Source organism: Phocoena sinus, chromosome X, assembly GCF_008692025.1.
Source record: "Phocoena sinus isolate mPhoSin1 chromosome X, mPhoSin1.pri, whole genome shotgun sequence".
NCBI lineage: Eukaryota > Metazoa > Chordata > Mammalia > Artiodactyla > Phocoenidae > Phocoena > Phocoena sinus.
Genome location: NC_045784.1, coordinates 66,047,711 through 66,066,940, shown reverse-complemented (window position 1 = coordinate 66,066,940; position 19,230 = coordinate 66,047,711). Strand labels below are relative to the sequence as shown.

The 19,230-nt window shown below is 35.2% G+C and overlaps 1 protein-coding gene across 24 annotated transcripts in view; it reads left to right on the top strand.

Annotated features, from left to right (window-relative positions):
- The window catches only part of ATRX (ATRX chromatin remodeler), a 247,227-nt gene that overhangs the window by 84,342 nt on the left and 143,655 nt on the right, over positions 1–19,230 (top strand). For 23 of the 24 annotated variants that reach the window (XM_032619125.1, XM_032619133.1, XM_032619134.1 and 20 more), the window contains 3 exons: positions 1,429–1,496; positions 1,800–4,882; positions 8,291–8,363. In XM_032619125.1, coding sequence (XP_032475016.1) covers positions 1,429–1,496; positions 1,800–4,882; positions 8,291–8,363 — 3,224 coding nt within the window. The remainder of the gene's footprint in view (positions 1–1,428; positions 1,497–1,799; positions 4,883–8,290; positions 8,364–19,230) is intronic. The other variant, XM_032619144.1, reaches the window with a different exon arrangement.

Here is a 19,230-nt window from a genome sequence, read left to right as displayed (position 1 = left end):
GTGGTGGGGGGCTTTATAATGGAGATGATGTAGGTGGTACCTGAAATATAAATAGGAATTAGCTTGGCAAAGTGGGATTGGTTCAGCATATTCTAGTCCAGAGGCAACATGGTATTCAAAGGCTCAGAGGTGAGGGAGAGTGTGGTGTCTTGGGAAACTGCAGAGTATATATGTGTGCACACACATGTTTTATAACATTCCCTCTTACATAACCTAATTACCCAAATCTGAACTCTCCATGTGGAGCAGGATTTTGACATAATTTGGAGATAATAGAATTAAAAATGTTTCATATGTATTGAAGATAGTTTTAACAGTCTGTGTAAGCTTTTTTACAAGTAATACCTTGGAATTAATTTTAAATATCTATAATATCAAGGTTATCATTTCCCCAACTCATATTACTGCTAAAATTAATCCTTTGTTAGTTTGCTTCCTAATAAAATGCCTCCTTGAATTGCAGGGGCAGACCAGACTTTCCTTAATTAGAGTTCCAGTTCTAGATCTTGTATGAATTTTTGGTAGATGTAGACCTCCTTAAATGTACTAAATTTACTCCATCTTTTAGTAATTTGTGTCCTCCTTTCCTTGAATTCATTTCAGCCAGGAGCCTGTTTAGGGTACATGTTGTAGCTTCTAGTTTTAAATTGTGACAGCTGAATTTTATATTGTTGGATTTGTAATGTGCATTGCTTTTCTCTTTTCTTACATACGTGATTGGTATTTTTTTTTTAAGGGCCAGTCTGTTGTGCCTAGCCCATTTCAGTAATCAGTAGTTTTCATCAGTGGGCATGGAACCTTCCCTTTTCTCCAGTCCCAGTGAAAAGGAATTTAAAGTCATTCAGACTTGGATTTGAATACCAGTTTTGCCTCTTTCAGTTGTATAACTTTAGGAGATTTAGTTACGTATTAGTGAGCCAAAGCCTTTTCTCTCAAATTGGGCTGTAGTACCTCCTACCTTGCACAGTAGGTATTTGAGATTTAAAGATAATATGGGTTAATGTAGGATACTGTTGCTCAGCTCTATACATAGTAGCTGTTTATATATGATGACTAGTAAATTATTATTAACTAATAGCAACATCTAATACATTTTTATGTAGATCTTTGGTAGCTAGTCATATGAGATCAGAAATTTGCTTTACCAAAATCTTTTATCAACTTTTATGTAAGGAAAAGTGGTACTTGATGATATGGAAATATATTTCAAGGAATTAATTTCTTGAGCTATTCCTGTGTCTGGAAAGTACTAGTAGGGCTAATACAGTGTTATCGCTTTGATTCTCTAAAACACACACACACACACACACACACACACACACACACATTCCCTGTACTTTTTTAATGACTTAAAAAATAAAGTTTTTCTCCTTTATGAATGTTAACAGTTTTGAATAAATTTCCCCCTTCCCTTTTCTGTTTTAATAGAATTGCTTTAAATATTACATGAGTGATGATATTAGCCGTGACTCAGATGGAATGGATGAACAGTGTAGGTAGGTAATAAATCAAGATGAACTAAAATTCAGTGTTGTCTGCTTTTTGAGGCGAAATTCTTACATAGTCTGTTACTAGATCTATTTTTTATAGTATCATCATTGATATCTTTCGTGAAAGGTTTGTCTTTTCCATGAAGTCCTTGGTTTATGTCTTTTAATTTTCTAATAAAGAATAAGTAAATAACCAAAATTACTTTGCTATTAAAATTGCTGCCAGGAAATTTTAAATTGCTTTAATACTGTAAAGGTTTAAAATGTGTTTCATTTCAGAATAATATTTTAATCTTTAAATAATTTCAGATGGTGTGCAGAAGGTGGAAACTTGATTTGTTGTGACTTTTGCCATAATGCCTTCTGCAAGAAATGCATTCTACGCAACCTTGGTCGAAAGGAGCTGTCTACAATAATGGATGAAAACAACCAATGGCATTGCTACATTTGTCGCCCGGAGCCTTTGTTGGATTTGGTCACAGCATGTAACAGCGTATTTGAAAACTTAGAACAGTTGTTGCAACAAAATAAGAAGAAGATAAAAGTTGACAATGAAAAGAGTAGTAAAGTATATGACCATACACCCAGATTTTCTCCAAAGAAAAACAGTTCAAATTGTAATGGAGAAGAAAAGAAATTAGATGATTCATGTTCTGGTTCTGTAACCTACTCTTATTCAGCACTAATTGTGCCCAAGGAGATGATTAAGAAGGCAAAGAAACTGATTGAGACTACTGCCAACATGAACTCCAGTTACGTTAAGTTTTTGAAGCGGGCAACAGATAATTCAGAAATCAATTCTGCTACAAAGTTACGTCAGCTTAAGGCTTTTAAATCTGTGTTGGCTGATATCAAGAAAGCTCATCTTGCGTTAGAAGAAGATTTGAATTCAGAGATTCGAGCTTTGGATGCTGTAAACAAAGAGAAAAATACCAAAGAGCATAAAGTCATAGATGCTAAGTCTGAAACAAAAGTACGAAAAGGGGAAAAACCCTGTGCTTTGGAAAGGAAGGATTTTTCAAAATCAGAAGCTAAACTGTCAAGAAAGCAGGTAGATAGTGAACGTGTGGATCAGAGTGTTGCAGTAGAGGAACAAAGAGCAAATAAAAATCCCAGTGGTGAACATAAAAAATCTGATAAAAAAGAAGAACCTCAGTATGAACCTGCTAACACTTCTGAAGACTTAGACATGGATATTGTGTCTGTTCCTTCCTCAGTTCCAGAAGACATTTTTGAGAATCTTGAGACTGCTATGGAAGTTCAGAGTTCAGCAGATTATCAGGGAGATGGCAACAGTGGAACTGAGCAAGAACTGGAGAGTTCTGTAAAATTAAATATTACTTCAAAAGACAACAGAGGAGGTATTAAATCAAAAACAACAGCTAAAGTAACAAAAGAATTATATGTTAAACTCACCCCTGTTTCCCTTTTTAGTTCCCCAATTAAAGGTGCTGATTGTCAGGAAGTTCCACAAGATAAAGATAGCTATAGAAGCTCTTGTCTGAACCCCAAGCTGGAGAACTGTGGACTTGAACAGGAAAAGAATGATAATGAGCATTTGGTTGAAAGTGAAGTTCCATTACTTTCAGAAGAATCTGATCTTCGAAGATCCCCACGTGTAAAGACTACACCCTTGAGGCGACAGACAGAAACCAACCCTACAACATTTAATTCAGATGAAGAAAATAATGACACCGTTAAGGAGAAACAAAAACTATCAGTTTCAATGAGAAAAAAGGATAAGCGGAATTCTTCTGACAGTGCTATAGATAATCCTAAACCTAATAAGTTGCCTAAATCTAAGCAGTCAGAGACTGTGGATCAAAATTCAGATTCTGATGAAATGCTAGCAATCCTCAAAGAAGTATCCAGGATGAGTCACAGTTCTTCTTCAGATACTGATATTAATGAACCTCATACAAATCATGAGAAGACTTTGTATGATGTAAAGACTCAAACAGGAAAAGATGATAAAGGAAAAAGGAAACGAAAAAGTTCTACTTCTGGCTCAGATTTTGATATTAAAAAAGGCAAATCAGCTAAAAGGTCTATAATTTCTAAAAAGAAACGACAAAACCAGTCTGAATCTTCTAATTATGACTCAGAATTAGAAAAGGAGATAAAGAGTATGAGTAAAATTGGGGCTGCCAGAACAACAACAAAAAGAGTTCCAAATAAAGAAGATTACGATTCTTCTGAAGATGAAAAACACAGCAAAAAAGGAATGGATAATCAAGGTCAGAAAAGTTTGAGGACTGCCCAGGAAGGATCATCTGATGATGCTGAAAGGAAAGAAGAGAGAGAGAATTTCTCTTCAGCAGAAGGCATAGTTGATAAAGACAAGACTCTCATGGAATTGAGAGATCGACTCTCTAAGAAGCAGCAGCCAAGTGTTTCCTCAGATGGTGCTGATAAGCTTTCTTCTGGGAAAGAGGAGAGTTTTAATTCTCCAGAAGACAAAAAGGTTGCTGAAACTAAAGAAAAGAGTAAGTATCTGAAAACCAAAATGTGTAAGAAAGTACAAGGTGGCTTATCTCATGTTGCTGAGAAGTTCCCAAAGAAAGAACAGAGTGATGAATCCTCTGAAGATGATAACAAGCAGAGCAAAAAGGGAACTGAAGAAAAAGAAAAGAAAACTACAGACTTGAAGAAAAAAGTAATTAAGATGGAACAACAGTATGAATCATCATCTGATAGCACTGAGAAATTACCCGAAGGAGAAGAAATTTGTCATTTTCCTAAAGGCATAAAACAAAATAAGAATGACACGACTGATGGGGAAAAGAAGAGTAAAAAAATAAAAGGTAAAACTTCTAAAAAGAAGGATGAATTATCTGATAATGCTGAGAAGTTACCAGGGAAAAGAGATAGTTGTGATTCTTCCGAAGATAAGAGGAGTAAGAATGGAACATCCAGTCGAGAGAAGAAAAGGTGCAACTTACCTGAAAAGAGTTCAAGGAAGAGACAAGATTGTTCATCATCTGATACTGAGAAATATTCCATGAAAGAAGATGGCTGTGATTCTTCTGATAAGAGACCAAAAAGAATCGAATTAAGGGAAAGAAGAAATTTAAATTCAAAGAGAAATACCAGGGAAGTACAAAATGGCTCATCATCTTCTGATGTTGAGGAGAGTTCCGAAGATAATAAAAAGCTGAAGAAACAAAGAGCTTCAGCTAAAAAGAAGGCAGGCAATATGAAGGAGAAAATGAGAAGCTCCTTAAGAACAAGCACTAAAAGGAAGCAGGCTGACATTTCTTCCTCATCTTCTTCTGATATAGGAGATGATGATCAGAATTCTGTAGGTGAGGGGAGCAGTGATGAGCAGAAAATAAAGCCTGTGACTGAAAATTTAGTGCTGTCTTCACATACTGGATTTTGTCAATCTTCAGGTATGAGAAAATAAATAGAAAATTTGTACTTTCTCCCTCTTGAATAACTACATTGTTTAATTTTCTCTGAAGTCAATCAAACGCAAGGTTACTTACTGTTTAGGAAAACACCATTTAAAAATTCTTTATAGAGATTTACTAGAAACTTTTCTCCATTTTTTGGTCATCATTGGGAGGTATTTGCAGCATTGTTAGTATTCTGTATCAGCTATACCAAGTGTGTTGGGTAAATTTATCAATGTTTAATGCTTTTATTTGGAGTAATGAAAAGTAATTTATGAAGGAAGATCAGACTGGTGCTAGTAGTTCAGTAGATATTTATTCAAGTAATGGAGATGAGTGCTTGGTATGGATATAATGTGTGTGAAAGTTTTAACTGCTTTGCCATTCATCTGACTTTTTAAATTGGGCAGAGTAACTTTGTGTCCTATGAAATCCTCAGAAAAATTTAAGTTTATTTATTGAAACCCTTTGCTTATGCTCATCAATTTTTTTTCTAATGACATGAAAAGATATTTCCATTTTTAACACTAACAAAATAGAGGAAGAAAGAAATCCAGAAAGTAGGTGGATTACCCTACCCTGATGAGATAGAGCACTAGGACAATTAGGGTTTGGGTCAACCGGTCAATAATACGCCCCCCCCCAAAAAAAATTAAAAATATTTATCATTATGGCAGTTCTTTAAAAAAATCAGTTGTATAATAAATGTACACTTGTTGGTCATATTGTCTTTTTTTTAAGTCAGTAAAACCCATCAGTTAACCAGGGACACTTAAAATTAATTTTAAAATATAAAGTAGATTTCTTATGTAACTGTTTTCCCAGCACAAGCAAAATGTTAAAAAATTTTCCTTTCTTTCCTTTTGTTGTGATTTTCCATTTATCCCAGTTGGATTTTAGTGGAATGCACTTGAATCTTGATTTTTAGTAAAACTTTAAATCCCTTTTTTGGAGCTCCAGTGAGTTGGTTTGAAAACCAAGTGGGATATGCATGGTATACTCATTTTAATGCTCTCATTTTAATGCTCTGCTATATCAGATACCTAGATGGAGTTCTGCTTGTATGGCTGTTTTAACTACAGGTCCGCAGTCTCTGATATTCTTGGGGCTTAATGTATTTCAGGATTTTCAACTCTTTTGTTTTTAGGAAGGTAATATGGAGTAGTTATCATATATTATATAGTAGCCCCAGTAGGTCCTGAGGCCCCATAATCAAACACATTAGTATTTCCACAGCAAAACATATGAACATTTACATGTAAGAGGAATAAACAGTTCAGATTAGATTTTGCTGCCAAATGAACTTTGGCACCACCTTACAAAACTTTAAATTTTGAGAACTTTTTGGATTTTCAAATTGTGTATGAGATTGTGGACTTGTATTCAAAACATAATATAGTGTATAGCTGATTCACTTTGTTATAAAGCAGAAACTAACACACCATTGTAAAGCAATTATACCCCAATAAAGATGTTTAAAAAAAAAAAAAAAACATAATATAGTAGTTGCTAAATTTATTTATTCTCCTAATATGTCCAACTTAATTTAGGTGACAGTTTTTATGAGCTCTTAAAAAGCCTCCCCTGCTCCCATGAATTTAGAGGATTCCAATTTATTCAGCAATAGTTGGGTATCCTGTTACAGGGTACAACATTTTCCTAGAAATTGTGGCATGGCATGACCAACCAAGATGAAGAACACCATCCTAGGAGGTTATAGTCCAATGAGCAAGATAGACATAGATAAGTCATTTTTTAAAAAAAATACCAGAAGAAAGATATAAAACTAAAATGGGGCTGTGTGATAAATAGCAAGTGAGCCACTTAATATAAATATTGGAGGAAGACTTAAAAGAACGGGTAGCATTTGAACTTGACTTTGAAGGATGGGTAACATTTTCAAAGGTGTAGTAAAGAGGAACAATGGTAATATCACTAGTAATATTTCATTTGAATATTGGTCTGTTTGAATGAGGTATTTATTGTGAGTTTGCTAAGATATTGTGAGATTTATTATTGCCTTTCTATATTTAGCATATTTGTATCCTGAACCTGTAGGTGTCTGTGTTCCTTATGGGATTTTTTCTCGAATATTTTCCCCCAGTATTTTATTATGAAAAAATATTAAATATGCAGAAAAGTTTCTACAGTTAACATTGTACTGTATTTGCTTTATCACATACTTATCTATATATCCTATCTATCCATCAGTGTACCTAACTTTTCCCCCCCTTTTAACTGTTTATTTTGAAATAATTATAAATTCACAGGAAGTTGCAAGAAAATGTACAGGGAGGTTTTGTATGCCTTTCACTAATTTCCTTCCATTGGTAACATCTTTCATAATTATAGTGCAATCTCAGAACCAGGGAACTGAAGATTTATTCAGATTTTACCAGTTTTACATGTACTCCTTCATTTGTGTGTGTGTGTGTGTGTGTGTGTAAGTATAGTTCTGTGCAAAATTTGTATCACGTGTAGCTTTGTAAATATAACCACCACAGACAACCAAGATACTGAACTTTCATTACCACAAGTTCCTTTGTGCTACCCCTTATGCACACTCCCTAGCATATCTCTATTCTTAACCTGTGGCAATTGTTAATCTGATTTCCATCTCTGTAATTTTGTTATTTTGAGATGGAATCATGAAGTGTGTAACCTTTTGAAATTGTCTTTTTTCACTCAGTGTAATGCCCTTGAAATCTTTGATGCATTTGAAAGTAAATGGTAAACATTAACATAATTCTCCCTGGTTACTTCAGCGTATATAGTGTTAACTAGAGTACAATGTTTAAGTTTGTTTTTGAGGCAAAATTTACATACAGTGAAATGCACAAATCTTAATCTCTTTATAGTTTTAATCAAAGGATAGAAACGTTGCTTTTTGTAAGGAAGTAAGTTTTACTGTACTTGAATATATCTCTGGATGATTCTACTCCTGGATACCATACAAATTCAGGTATATTTTAAAATTATTTGGTACTACCAAGTATTAATAGCATTTTAAAAAGTTCTTCAATGATACAGGAAAAATTAGACATCTGTTAACTTTAAACTTAAAATGGATCACTACAAAGCTTATTTTAGCCACAAACTTATGCTAATATGGTGGTGAATGATAAAAGATTTGTTACTGCGAAGGATGAGTTTTAAAATTCTTGTGCTCTGGGAAGGAACTTTGAAATATGTAACATCCAACTATTTATTATTTTGCTGCTGGCACTTCTTAAATTCCCCATTGTACTTTCCTTATAAATCCTTTTTATTCATGTTTTGGATCCCAGAGTATAGTTTAGAACTCACTAGTTGTTTTAAAGTTTTTGGCTTTCAGTTTTATTTTACATGGTTTTACTTATAAAGATAATTTAAAGCTAATTTTAAGTACACTTTTGTTCCTTCAAGGAGATGAAGCCTTATCTAAATCAATGCCTGTCACAGTGGATGATGACGACGATGACAATGATCCTGAGAATAGGTATGATTCCATCTCTAAGGACTTTAAAAAGATTATAACACACCCTAGGTGTGGGCACAAACAGCAGCAAGGGAACCACAAGCAGGTTTAAAAACCAGGAGTGCCTGCCTTAGAAAGACTCGCTCACAGTCTTCCTGCAAGTTTGAAAGAAAGGCCAGAAAATGGGCTAAAACTCAGAAACCTTAAAAGAAAGTAAATATAAATAGTAACACACCTAGCATAGGGTGTGTTATAAATACAGCACTGTCAATTTTTATGTTTCCATGTAATTTAGTGATAGTTTTTTGAGAATATTTTAATTTTGACAGATTATTTTATTGGTGAAAGTAAATCATATCTCAATAAATTGGTGACAACAGACATCTCTCTTCTCAATATTTGATTATTGTTTTAAATTGCCATCCAGTGTGGTGGTCCTATTCATTAAAACCTGTTCAAAGTGAAAAAGAGACTGCTAAGATGTTTAAGATTAAGATATTGCTTTCAAAATAAGTATGAATTTGTAAAGTATCTAGACTGATTTAGATTTTAACAGTTTGTCAAATAATATAGAAGTAGACAGTATGATAGTATTAATTTGAATACTTAATAGGTTTATATGGGAACAGTGTAGCCTGTACAGATTGACTTAACTAAGGAATAGCTGGGAGAAGAAAAAAAATAAAGATACACCCATATTCTAGCAATGAGGAATAAAGAAAACAAAGGTATTAAAGAGTATAACCATAATGTTTTTACATATTTTTTAAATGCTTCCTGGACTACAGGATCCCCCACACTCATAATCTTCAACAAGAAGACAGTGTGGTGTAGTGGATGGAATTTTGGAATAATGGGGATAAGAATATCTGACTTCTAGTTTTAACCTTTCTGTGTGATCGTGGGCAAGTGACTTAACTACTCTTTGCCAAAATTTTCTGTTCTTTAAAACAAAAAGGTTGGATGAAATGTTCTCTGATTAATTCTAGCACCAAAAAATCTATAATAGACTTGAGGTTTTACTACATAGTACTGTATTAACCATCCATTTATTCCTAATAGTAAACTCTAATAATTAAGAAAACATGAAAATAAACATGTAATTTTTGTGTCATAATTTTGTAAGGAATTAACTTTGAGTTGGTAAATACTGTGGGGCCAACCGTCACTCTAGCTGTTTTATATCTTGCTGGTGCTGATAGATTTTTCTGTTTCAAAGATCAGCATTCTCCTAATTAGCAGGAGGGCGTTTTTATTAAGGTGAATGAACAATTTTATTTTGCACTTTTGAATAGAGCTTAATCACAGATACAAAGACTCAGATGCTGCTTTACCTACTTATTTTTTAATTAAAAATATATATCCAATTATTTTGTGGGATCGGGGTCGGGTCCATAATGGAATGGTGAAGGCATACATTTTATTCATCAGGCATTTTATATAGTATATGATATGATCACAGTGAGATTATGAAAGCATTTAAAATTTTATTCTCTTTTAAAATGCTTTAATTCCTCTTCATTTATTTATGCTATCATTTGCTTTCTTGTAAATCTTAAGGCCTTAAATGTTATTGAAAGGCTAATAATGCTTAAAACATGCTATATCCTAATTTACTTATGAGTTAGAATCTTAATTTCATATTTAAACACCAAATGAGTGTCATTAAGGTATGATAATTTTTTATTTGTGTTAGAGCTTGTCAAAATATAAATATCATTTTTATTTTTTAAGTTACTTGATCATATCTCTCTGTAACTGGCAATTATTTTATTGAAAGGTATCTTTAATTCCATCTTGCATTTGTGATTAAAAAATACAGCCCTGTTGAGTACTTTTGAGAAGAATTGAATTTTACCTTGAGCATGTTTTCCTTTATATTCAGTTTAGTGTGCTTTTATAAAATATGCCATTAATAACTTGTTTCATATCCAATATACCAATGAGGTATCTAATACCCATGGGTTATCTAATGATGGGGATACAAATACCTTCTTGAATTATTTTGGTATAGACAGCGTACTTGAGCATATTTGCATATGCACTAAGCAACTTTTAAAAATTTGTTTTCAGATCATGATAAAGTCTTGGAATTATTTTTACCTTTCACATTTTTGAGTAGGATGTATTTTGGTAGACAGCATGTTGTAATTGTGTATAAATTTGTACACAATTGTGTAATTGTGTATAAACTGCATATGCTTTGCCTTTTTAGCAGTATTGTAATACATTTTCAGTGTTAATGTTTATGGAGAGGTAAATAGTATATTAATGCAAATGGTTAACTATTTGGATGCAATAAATTTCTGAAAAACTTTTTGCTTGTTCAAGCATTTAATTTTAATTATAATCCATCTTTTCATGAGAGTTGAAAGAATTTGATAGAACCAAGATATGTAGGCTAGTTTGTAGCCAAAGAAGTTTTGATATTTTTAAAATTGATGAAGTAATAATTCCCAAAACATATGTACTTATATATGTCATATTTACTTATATATGTGTGTGAAAGTTTTACAACAGATTTCACCATTATTTATCTTTTCTGTTTTAAAGTTATAATAGCTTTTGAGGTCATTTAAAGAACTTAGTCATGTTCTGAATATTTCAGTAGGTGTGAATAAATAAGTTTCTGTTATTTTAGTGTATTTAGTCTATTATGTATTTAGTCTATTATGTAGTATCATTCGTATTTGAAAGTAAATGTATGCTGTTGTGAGATAGAGTGGTCTAACTTGTAAAGTAATTTCTATTTAATTGCATTTATTTAATAAACAATGACAAGAATTATAGGTTGAATAACAGGTTAACTTTTACGATTTTTTGACTGAGCTTTTTAGAAAAAATTAAATAGTGGACGAACTTTATACTTTCAATTTTGTATAACTGAGAATTTACTTCAAATTTTATAGCTTAGACTTTATGTACTTTTTGAAAGGGAGAATAATAATATCAAACAGTTTGTCAGGTTATTTAAATTATACATGTAATTTTAAAGTCATTTATTTGAATGTGCCATTATGTTAATGTTGCCTTTCAAATACCAGTTAGTTATGTTTGAAATTGTTTCTTTCATTGAAAGGATATTTAATGTCCTATATTTTAATACCTGCACTGTGAATTAGCCTCAGTTATAAGATGGTAGTGTATTCAAGTTCAACAGTGATAGTGTTGAGGATTATTAAACCAGGCTTTGCTTTAGGGGTTGCATACTAAAACAGTCACTGAAGAATCCATTTCTCCCAAAAAAGAAATATTTTAAGAATATTCTTCATTTGTATTTTTCACAGGGCATGGAAAATATTTAAAACTGAGCTTTTAAGAGGAGAAAACTAGATTGCTATATTTTTTTCTAAATCAGCATTTTTTTTTTAATCCCAATTTTGTTTAAAAGCTGAGGTTTTTATATGGATACCCTCTCCTGCCACACAGATACATGTATTTACTTCGTAGTTGAAAAATGCTTAGTTGGGTCTACAAATACTGCATAATTTTTCTCATAATTTCTCTCTCAGTGGGGTTAAATGATTTTTTTTTCATTGAAGCAAAATTTGATTTAGAGATTGCTTAAAGAAATTACCCAATGTTAATAGAAGTTCTGTTTAATTATTGTGGGACTACACTGTAGCCTTCAAATTTTCCAAGTATTTTATCATTTGGTAATACTTTGCTTTTCAGACTGGAAAACATGCAAATGATTATTTTTTTTCCCTACTAGCTCGGTGTAGGTATTCTTTTTTTTTAAATTTAATTTAATTTTTTAAACATCTTTATTGGAGTATAATTGCTTTACAATGGTGTGATAGTTTCTGCTTTAAAACAAAATGAATCAGCTATATATATATATACATATGTTCCCATATCTCTTACCTCTTGCGCCTCCCTCCCTCCCACCCTCCCTATCCCACCACTCCAGGCGGTCACAAAGCACGGAGCTGATCTCGCTGTGCTAGGCGGCTGCTTCCGACTAGCTATCTACCTTAGGTTTGGTAGTGTATATATGTCCATGCCTCTCTCTCGCTTTGTCACAGCTTACCCTTGCCCCTCTCCATATCCTCAAGTCCATTCTCTAGTAGGTCTGTGTCTTTATTCCTCTTTTACCCCTAGGTCCTTCATGACATATTTTTTCTTAGATTCCATATATATGTGTTAGCATACAGTATTTGTCTTTCTCTTTCTGACTTACTTCACTCTGTATGGCAGATTCTAGGTCTATCCAACTCATTATAAATAGCTCAATTTCGTTTCTTTTTATGGCTGAGTAATATTCCATTGTATATATGTTCCACATCTTCTTTATCCATTCATCTGATGATGGACACTTAGGTTGTTTCCATCTCTGGGCTATTGTAAATAGAGCTGCAATGAACATTTTGATACATGACTCTTTTTGAATTATGGTTTTCTCAGGGTATATGCCCAGTAGTGGGATTGCTGGGTCATATGGTAGTTCTAGTTGCAGTTTTTTAAGGAACCACCTTACTGTTCTCCACAGTGGCTGTATCAATTTACATTCCCACCAACAGTGCAAGAGGGTTCCCTTTTCTCCACACCCTCTCCAGCATTTATTGTTTCTAGATTCTTTGATGATGGCCATTCTGACAGGTGTGAGATGATATCTCATTGTAGTTTTGATTTGCATTTCTCTAATGATTAATGATATTGAGCATTCTTTCATGTGTTTGTTGTCAGTCTGTATATCTTCTTTGGAGAAATGTCTATTTAGATCTTCTGCCCATTTTTGAATTGGGTTGGTTGTTTTTTTGTTATTAAGCTGCATGAGCTGCATATAAATTTTGGAGATTAATCCTTTGTCAGTTGCTTCATTTGCAAATATTTTCTCCCATTCTGAGGGTTGTCTTCTGGTCTTGTTTATGGTTTCCTTTGCTGTGCAAAAGCGTTGAAGTTTCATTAAGTCCCATTTGTTTATTTGTTTTTATTTCCATTTCTCTAGGAGGTGGGTCAAAAAGAATCTTGCTGTGATTTATGTCATAGAGTGTCCTGCCTATGGTTTCCTCTAAGAGTTTGATCGTTTCTGGCCTTACATTTAGGTCTTTAATCCATTTTGAGCTTATTTTTGTGTATGGTGTTAGGGAGTGATCTAATCTCATACTTCTACATGTAGCTGTCCAGTTTTTCCAGCACCACTATTGAAGAGGCTGTCCTTTCTCCGCTATACATTCCTGCCTCCATTATCAAAGTTAAGGTGACCATATGTGCGTGGGTTTATCTCTAGGCTTTCTGTCCTGTTCCATTGATCTATCTTTCTGTTTTTGTGCCAGTACCATACTGTCTTGATTACTGTAGCTTTGGAGTATAGTCTGAAGTCAGGGAGCCTGATTCCTCCAGCTCCGTTTTTCGTTCTCAAGATTGCTTTGGCTATTCGGGGTCTTTTGTGTTTTGATACAAATTGTGAAATTTTTTGTTCTAGTTCTGTGAAAAATGCCAGTGGTAGTTTGATAGGGATTGCATTGAATCTGTAGATTGCTTTGGGTAGTAGAGTCATTTTCACAATGTTGATTCTTCCAATCCAAGAACATGGTATATCTCACCATCTATTTGTATCATCTTTAATTTCTTTCATCAGTGTCTTATAATTTTCTGCATACAGGTCTTTTGTCTCCTTAGGTAGGTTTATTCCTAGATATTTTATTCTTTTTGTTGCAGTGGTAAATGGGAGTGTTTTCTTGATTCACTTTCAGATTTTTCATCATTAGTGTATAGGAATGCCAGAGATTTCTGTGCATTAATTTTGTATCCTGCTACTTTACCAGATTCATTGATTAGCTCTACTAGTTTTCTGGTAGCATCTTTAGGATTCTCTATGTATAGTATCATGTCATCTACAAATAGTGACAGATTTACTTCTTCTTTTCCGATTTGGATTCCTTTTATTTCCTTTTCTTCTCTGATTGCTGTGGCTAAAACTTCCAAAACTGTTGAATAAGAGTGGTGAGAGTGGGCAACCTTGTTTTGTTCCTGATCTTAGTGGAAATGCTTTCAGCTTTTCACCATTGAGGATGATGTTGGCTGTGGGTTTGTCATATATGTCCTTTATTATGTTGAGGAAAGTTCCCTCTATGCCTACTTTCTGCAGGGTTTTTATCATAAATGGATGTTGAATTTTGTCAAAAGCTTTCTCTGCATCTATTGAGATGATCATATGGTTTTTATCCTTCAGTTTGTTAATATGGTGTATCACAATGATTGATTTGCGTATATTGAAGAATCCTTGCATTCCTGGAATAAACCCCACTTGATCATGGTGTATGATCCGTTTAATGTGCTGTTGGATTCTGTTTGCTAGTATTTTGTTGAGGATTTTTGCATCTATGTTCATCAGTGATATTGGCCTGTAGTTTTCTTTCTTTGTGACATCCTTGTCTGGTTTTGGTATCAGGGTGATGGTGGCCTCATAGAATGAGTTTGGGAGTGTTCCTCCCTCTGCTATATTTTGGAAGAGTTTGAGAAGGATAGGTGTTAGCTCTTCTCTAAATGTTTGATAGAATTCACCTGTGAATCCATCTGGTCCTGGGCTTTTGTTTGTTGGAAGATTTTTAATCACAGTTTCAATTTCAGTGCTTGTGATTGGTCTGTTCATATTTTCTATTTCTTCCTAATTCAGTCTTGGGAGGTTGTGCATTTCTAAGAATTTGTCCGTTTCTTCCAGGTTGTCCATTTCATTGGCATAGAGTTGCTTGTAGTAATCTCTCATGATCTTTTGTATTTCTGCAGTGTTAGTTGTTACTTCTCCTTTTTCATTTTTAATTCTATTGAGTCTTCTCCCTTTTTTCTTGATGAGTCTGGTTAACGGTTTATCTATTCTGTTTATCTTCTCAGAGAACCAGCTTTTAGTTTTATTGATCTTTGTTGTTGTTTCCTTCATTTCTTTTTCATTTATTTTTGATCTGATTTTTATGATTTCTTTCCTTCTGCTAACTTTGGGGTGTTTTTGTTCTTTCTCTTATTGCTTTAGGTGCAAGGTTAGGTTGTTTATTCGAAATGTTTCCTGTTTCTTAAGGTGGGCTTGTATTGCTATAAACTTCCCTCTTAGAAGTGCTTTTGTTGCATCGCATAGGTTTTGGGTCGTCATGTCTCCATTGTCACTTGTTTCTAGGTATTTTTTTGATTTCCTCTTTGATTTCTTCAGTGATCACTTCGTTATTAAGTAGTGTATTGTTTAGCCTCCATGTGTTGGTATTTTTTCCAGATCTTTTCCTGTAATTGATATCTAGTCTCATAGCGTTGTGGTCGGAAAAGGTAGTTGATACAATTTCAATTTTCTTAAATTTACCAAGGCTTGATTTGTGACCCAAGGTATGATCTATCCTGGAGAATGTTCCATGAGCACTTGAGACAAATGTGTATTCTGTTGTTTTTGGATAGAGTGTCTTATAAATATCAATTAAGTCCATCTTGTTTAATGTATCATTTAAAGCTTGTGATTCCTTATTTATTTTCTTTTTCTATGATCTGTTCATTGGTGAAAGTGGGGTGTTAAAGTCCACTACTGTGAATGTGTTACTGTCGATTTCCCCTTTTATGACTCTTAGTATTTGCCTTATGTATTGAGGTGCTCCTATGTTGGGTGCATAAATATTTACAATTGTTATATCTTCTTTTTGGATCGATTCCTTGATCATTATGTAGTGTCCTTGTTTGTCTCTTCTAATAGTCTTTATTTTAAAGTCTATTTTGTCTGATATGAGAATTGCTACTCCAGCTTTTTTCTGGTTTCCATTTGCATGGAATATGTTTTTCCATCCCCTTGCTTTCAGTCTGTATGTGTCTGTAGGTCTGAAGTGGGTCTCTTTTAGACAGCATATATATGGGTCTTTTTTTGTATCCATTCAGCCAATCTGTGTCTTTTGGTGGGAGCATTTAGTCCATTTACATTTAAGGTAATTATCGATATGTATGTTCCTATTCCCATTTTCTTAATTGTTTTGGGTTCGTTATTGTAGGTCTTTTCCTTCTCTTGTGTTCCTTGCCTAGAGAAGTTCCCTTAGCATTTGTTGTTAAGCTGGTTTGGTGGTGCTGAACTCTCTCAGCTTTTGATTGTCTGTAAGCGTTTTAATTTCTCCATCAAATCTGAACGAGATCCTTGCTGGGTAGAGTAATCTTGGTTGCAGGTTTTTCTCCTTCATCACTTTAAATATGTCCTGCCAGTCCCTTCTGGCTTGCAGAGTTTCTGCTGAAAGATCAGCTGTTAACCTTATGGGGATTCCCTTGTGTGTTATTTGTTATTTTTCCCTTGCTGCTTTTAATATGTTTTCTTTGTATTTAAGTTTTGACAGTTTGATAAATATGTGTCTTGGCATATTTCTCCTTGGATTTATCCTGTATGGTTCTCTCTGTGCTTCCTGGACTTGATTAACTATTTCCTTTCCCATATTAGGGAAATTTTCAACTATAATCTCTTCAAATATTTTCTCAGTCCCTTTCTTTTTCTCCTCTTCTTCTGGAACCCCTATAATTCGAATGTTGGTGCATTTAATGTTGTCCCAGAGGTCTCTGAGACTGTCCTCAGTTCTTTTCATTCTTTTTTCTTTATTCTGCTCTGCAGTAGTTATTTCCACTATTTTATCTTCCACGTCACTTATCCGTTCTTCTGCCTCAGTTATTCTGCTATTGATCCCATCTAGAGTATTTTTCATTTCATTTATTGTGTTGTTCATTGTAGTTTGTTTCATCTTTAGTCTTCTAGGTCCTTGTGAAATGTTTCTTGCATTTTGTCTATTCTATTTCCAAGATTTTGGATCATCTTTACTATCATTCTGAATTCTTTTTCAGGTAGAGTGCCTGTTTCCTCTTCATTTCTTAGGTCTGGTTGGTTTTTATCTTGCTCCTTCAACTGCGGTGTGTTTTTATGTCTTCTCATTTTGCTTATCTTACTGTGTTTGGACGTCTCCTTTTTCCACGCTGCAAGTTGGTAGTTCCCCTTGTTTTTGGTTTCTGTCCCCAGTGGCTAAGTTTGGTTCAGTGGGTAGTGTATGCTTCCTGGTGGAGGGGACTAGTGCCTGTGTTCTGGTGGATGAGGCTGGGTCTTGTCCCTCTGGTGGGCAGGTCCATGTCCAGTGGTGTGTTTTGGGGTGTCTGAGGACTTATTATGATGTTAGGCAGCCTCTCTTCTAATGGGTGGGGTTGTTTTCCTGTTTTGCTATTTGTTTGGCATAGGGTGTCCAGCACTGTAGATTGCTGGTCGTTGAGTGAAGCTGGGTGCTGGCTTTGAGATGGAGATATCTGGGAGATTTTCGCCGTTTGATGTTATGTGGAGCTGGGACGTCTCTTGTGGACCAGTGTCCTGAAGTTGGAGTCCCACCTCAGAGGCAGAGCACTGACTCCTGGCTGCAGCACCAAGAGCCTTTCATCCACACGGCTCAGAATAAAAGGGAGAAAAAGTAGAGAGAAAGAATTAGTAGAACTAGGAAGAAAGAAACAAAGGAAGGAAGGAAGGTAGGAAGGAAGGGAGAAAGAAAGAAAAGAAGGAAGGAAGGAAAGGAGGGAGGGAGTGGGACGGTGGGAGGAAGGAAGCAAGGAGGGAAGGAAGGAAAAAAGAAAGAAAGAAAGAAGATAAAGTAAAATATAATAAAGTAAAATATAATAAAGTTATTAAATTAAAAGTAATTATTAAGAAAAAAATTAAAAAAAAAACAAAAATGGACAGATAGAACTTTAGGACAAATGGTGGAAGCAAAGCCGTAGAGATAAAATCTCATACAGAAGCATAGACATACACATTTACAAAAAGAGGAAAAGGGGAAAAAATCATAAATCTTGCTCTCGAAGTCCACCTCCTCAATTTGGGATGTTTTACTGTCTAAAGGAGGGAAGGAAGGATAGAAAGAAAAAAGAAGGAAAGAAAGAAGATAAAGTAAAATAAAGTTATTAAAATTAATTATTAAGAAAAAAATTATAAACAAAAACGGACCGATAGAACTGTAGGACAAATGGTGGAAGCAAAGCTATACATAACAAAATCTCACACAGAAGCAGAAGCATACACATACACACTCACTAAAAGAGGAGAAGGGGAAAAAATCATAAATCTTGCTCTCAAAGTCCACCTCCTCAATTTGGGATGATTTGTTGTCTGACATTCATATATTCCACAGATGCAGGGTACGTCAAGTTGATTGTGGAGCTTTAATCCGCTGCTTCTGAGGCTGCTGGGAGAGATTTCCCTTTCTCTTCTTTGTTCTCACAGCTCCCAGGTGCTCAGCTTTGGATTTGGCCCTGCCTCTGCGTGTAGGTCACTGGAAGTCGTCTGTTTTTCGCTCAGACAGGACGGGGTTAAAGGAGCCGCTGATTCGGGGGCTCTGGGTCACTCGGGCTGGGGGGAGGGAGGGGCATGGAGTGTGGGACGGGCCTGTGGCAGCAGAGGCTGGCGTGACCTTGCACAAGCCTGAGGCTCGCCTTGCGTTCTCGCGGGTAAGTTGTCCCTGGATCCTGGGAACCTGGCAGTGACGGGCTGCACAGGCTCTCCGGAAGAGGGGTGTGGATAGTGACCTGTGCTCGCACCCAGGCTTCTTGGTGGCGACCGCAGCAGCCTTAGCGTCTCATGCCCGTCTCTGGGGTCCGCCGTTTTAGCCGCGGCTCGCGCCCGTCTCTGGAGCTCCTTTAAGCAGCGTTCTTAATCCCCTCTCCTCGCGCACCAGGAAACACAGAGGGAAGAAAAAGTCTCTTGCCTCTTTGGCAGGTCCAGACTTTTCCCAGGACTCCCTCCCGGCCAGCCGTGGTGCACTAACCCCTTGCAGGCTGTGTTCATGCCGCCAACCCCAGTCCTCTCCCTGCGCTCTGACCGAAGCCCGAGCCTCAGCTCGCAGCCACGCCCGCTCCGTCGTGTGAGCAGAGAAGCCGGTCGGGCTGGTGAGTGCCAGTCCACACCAAT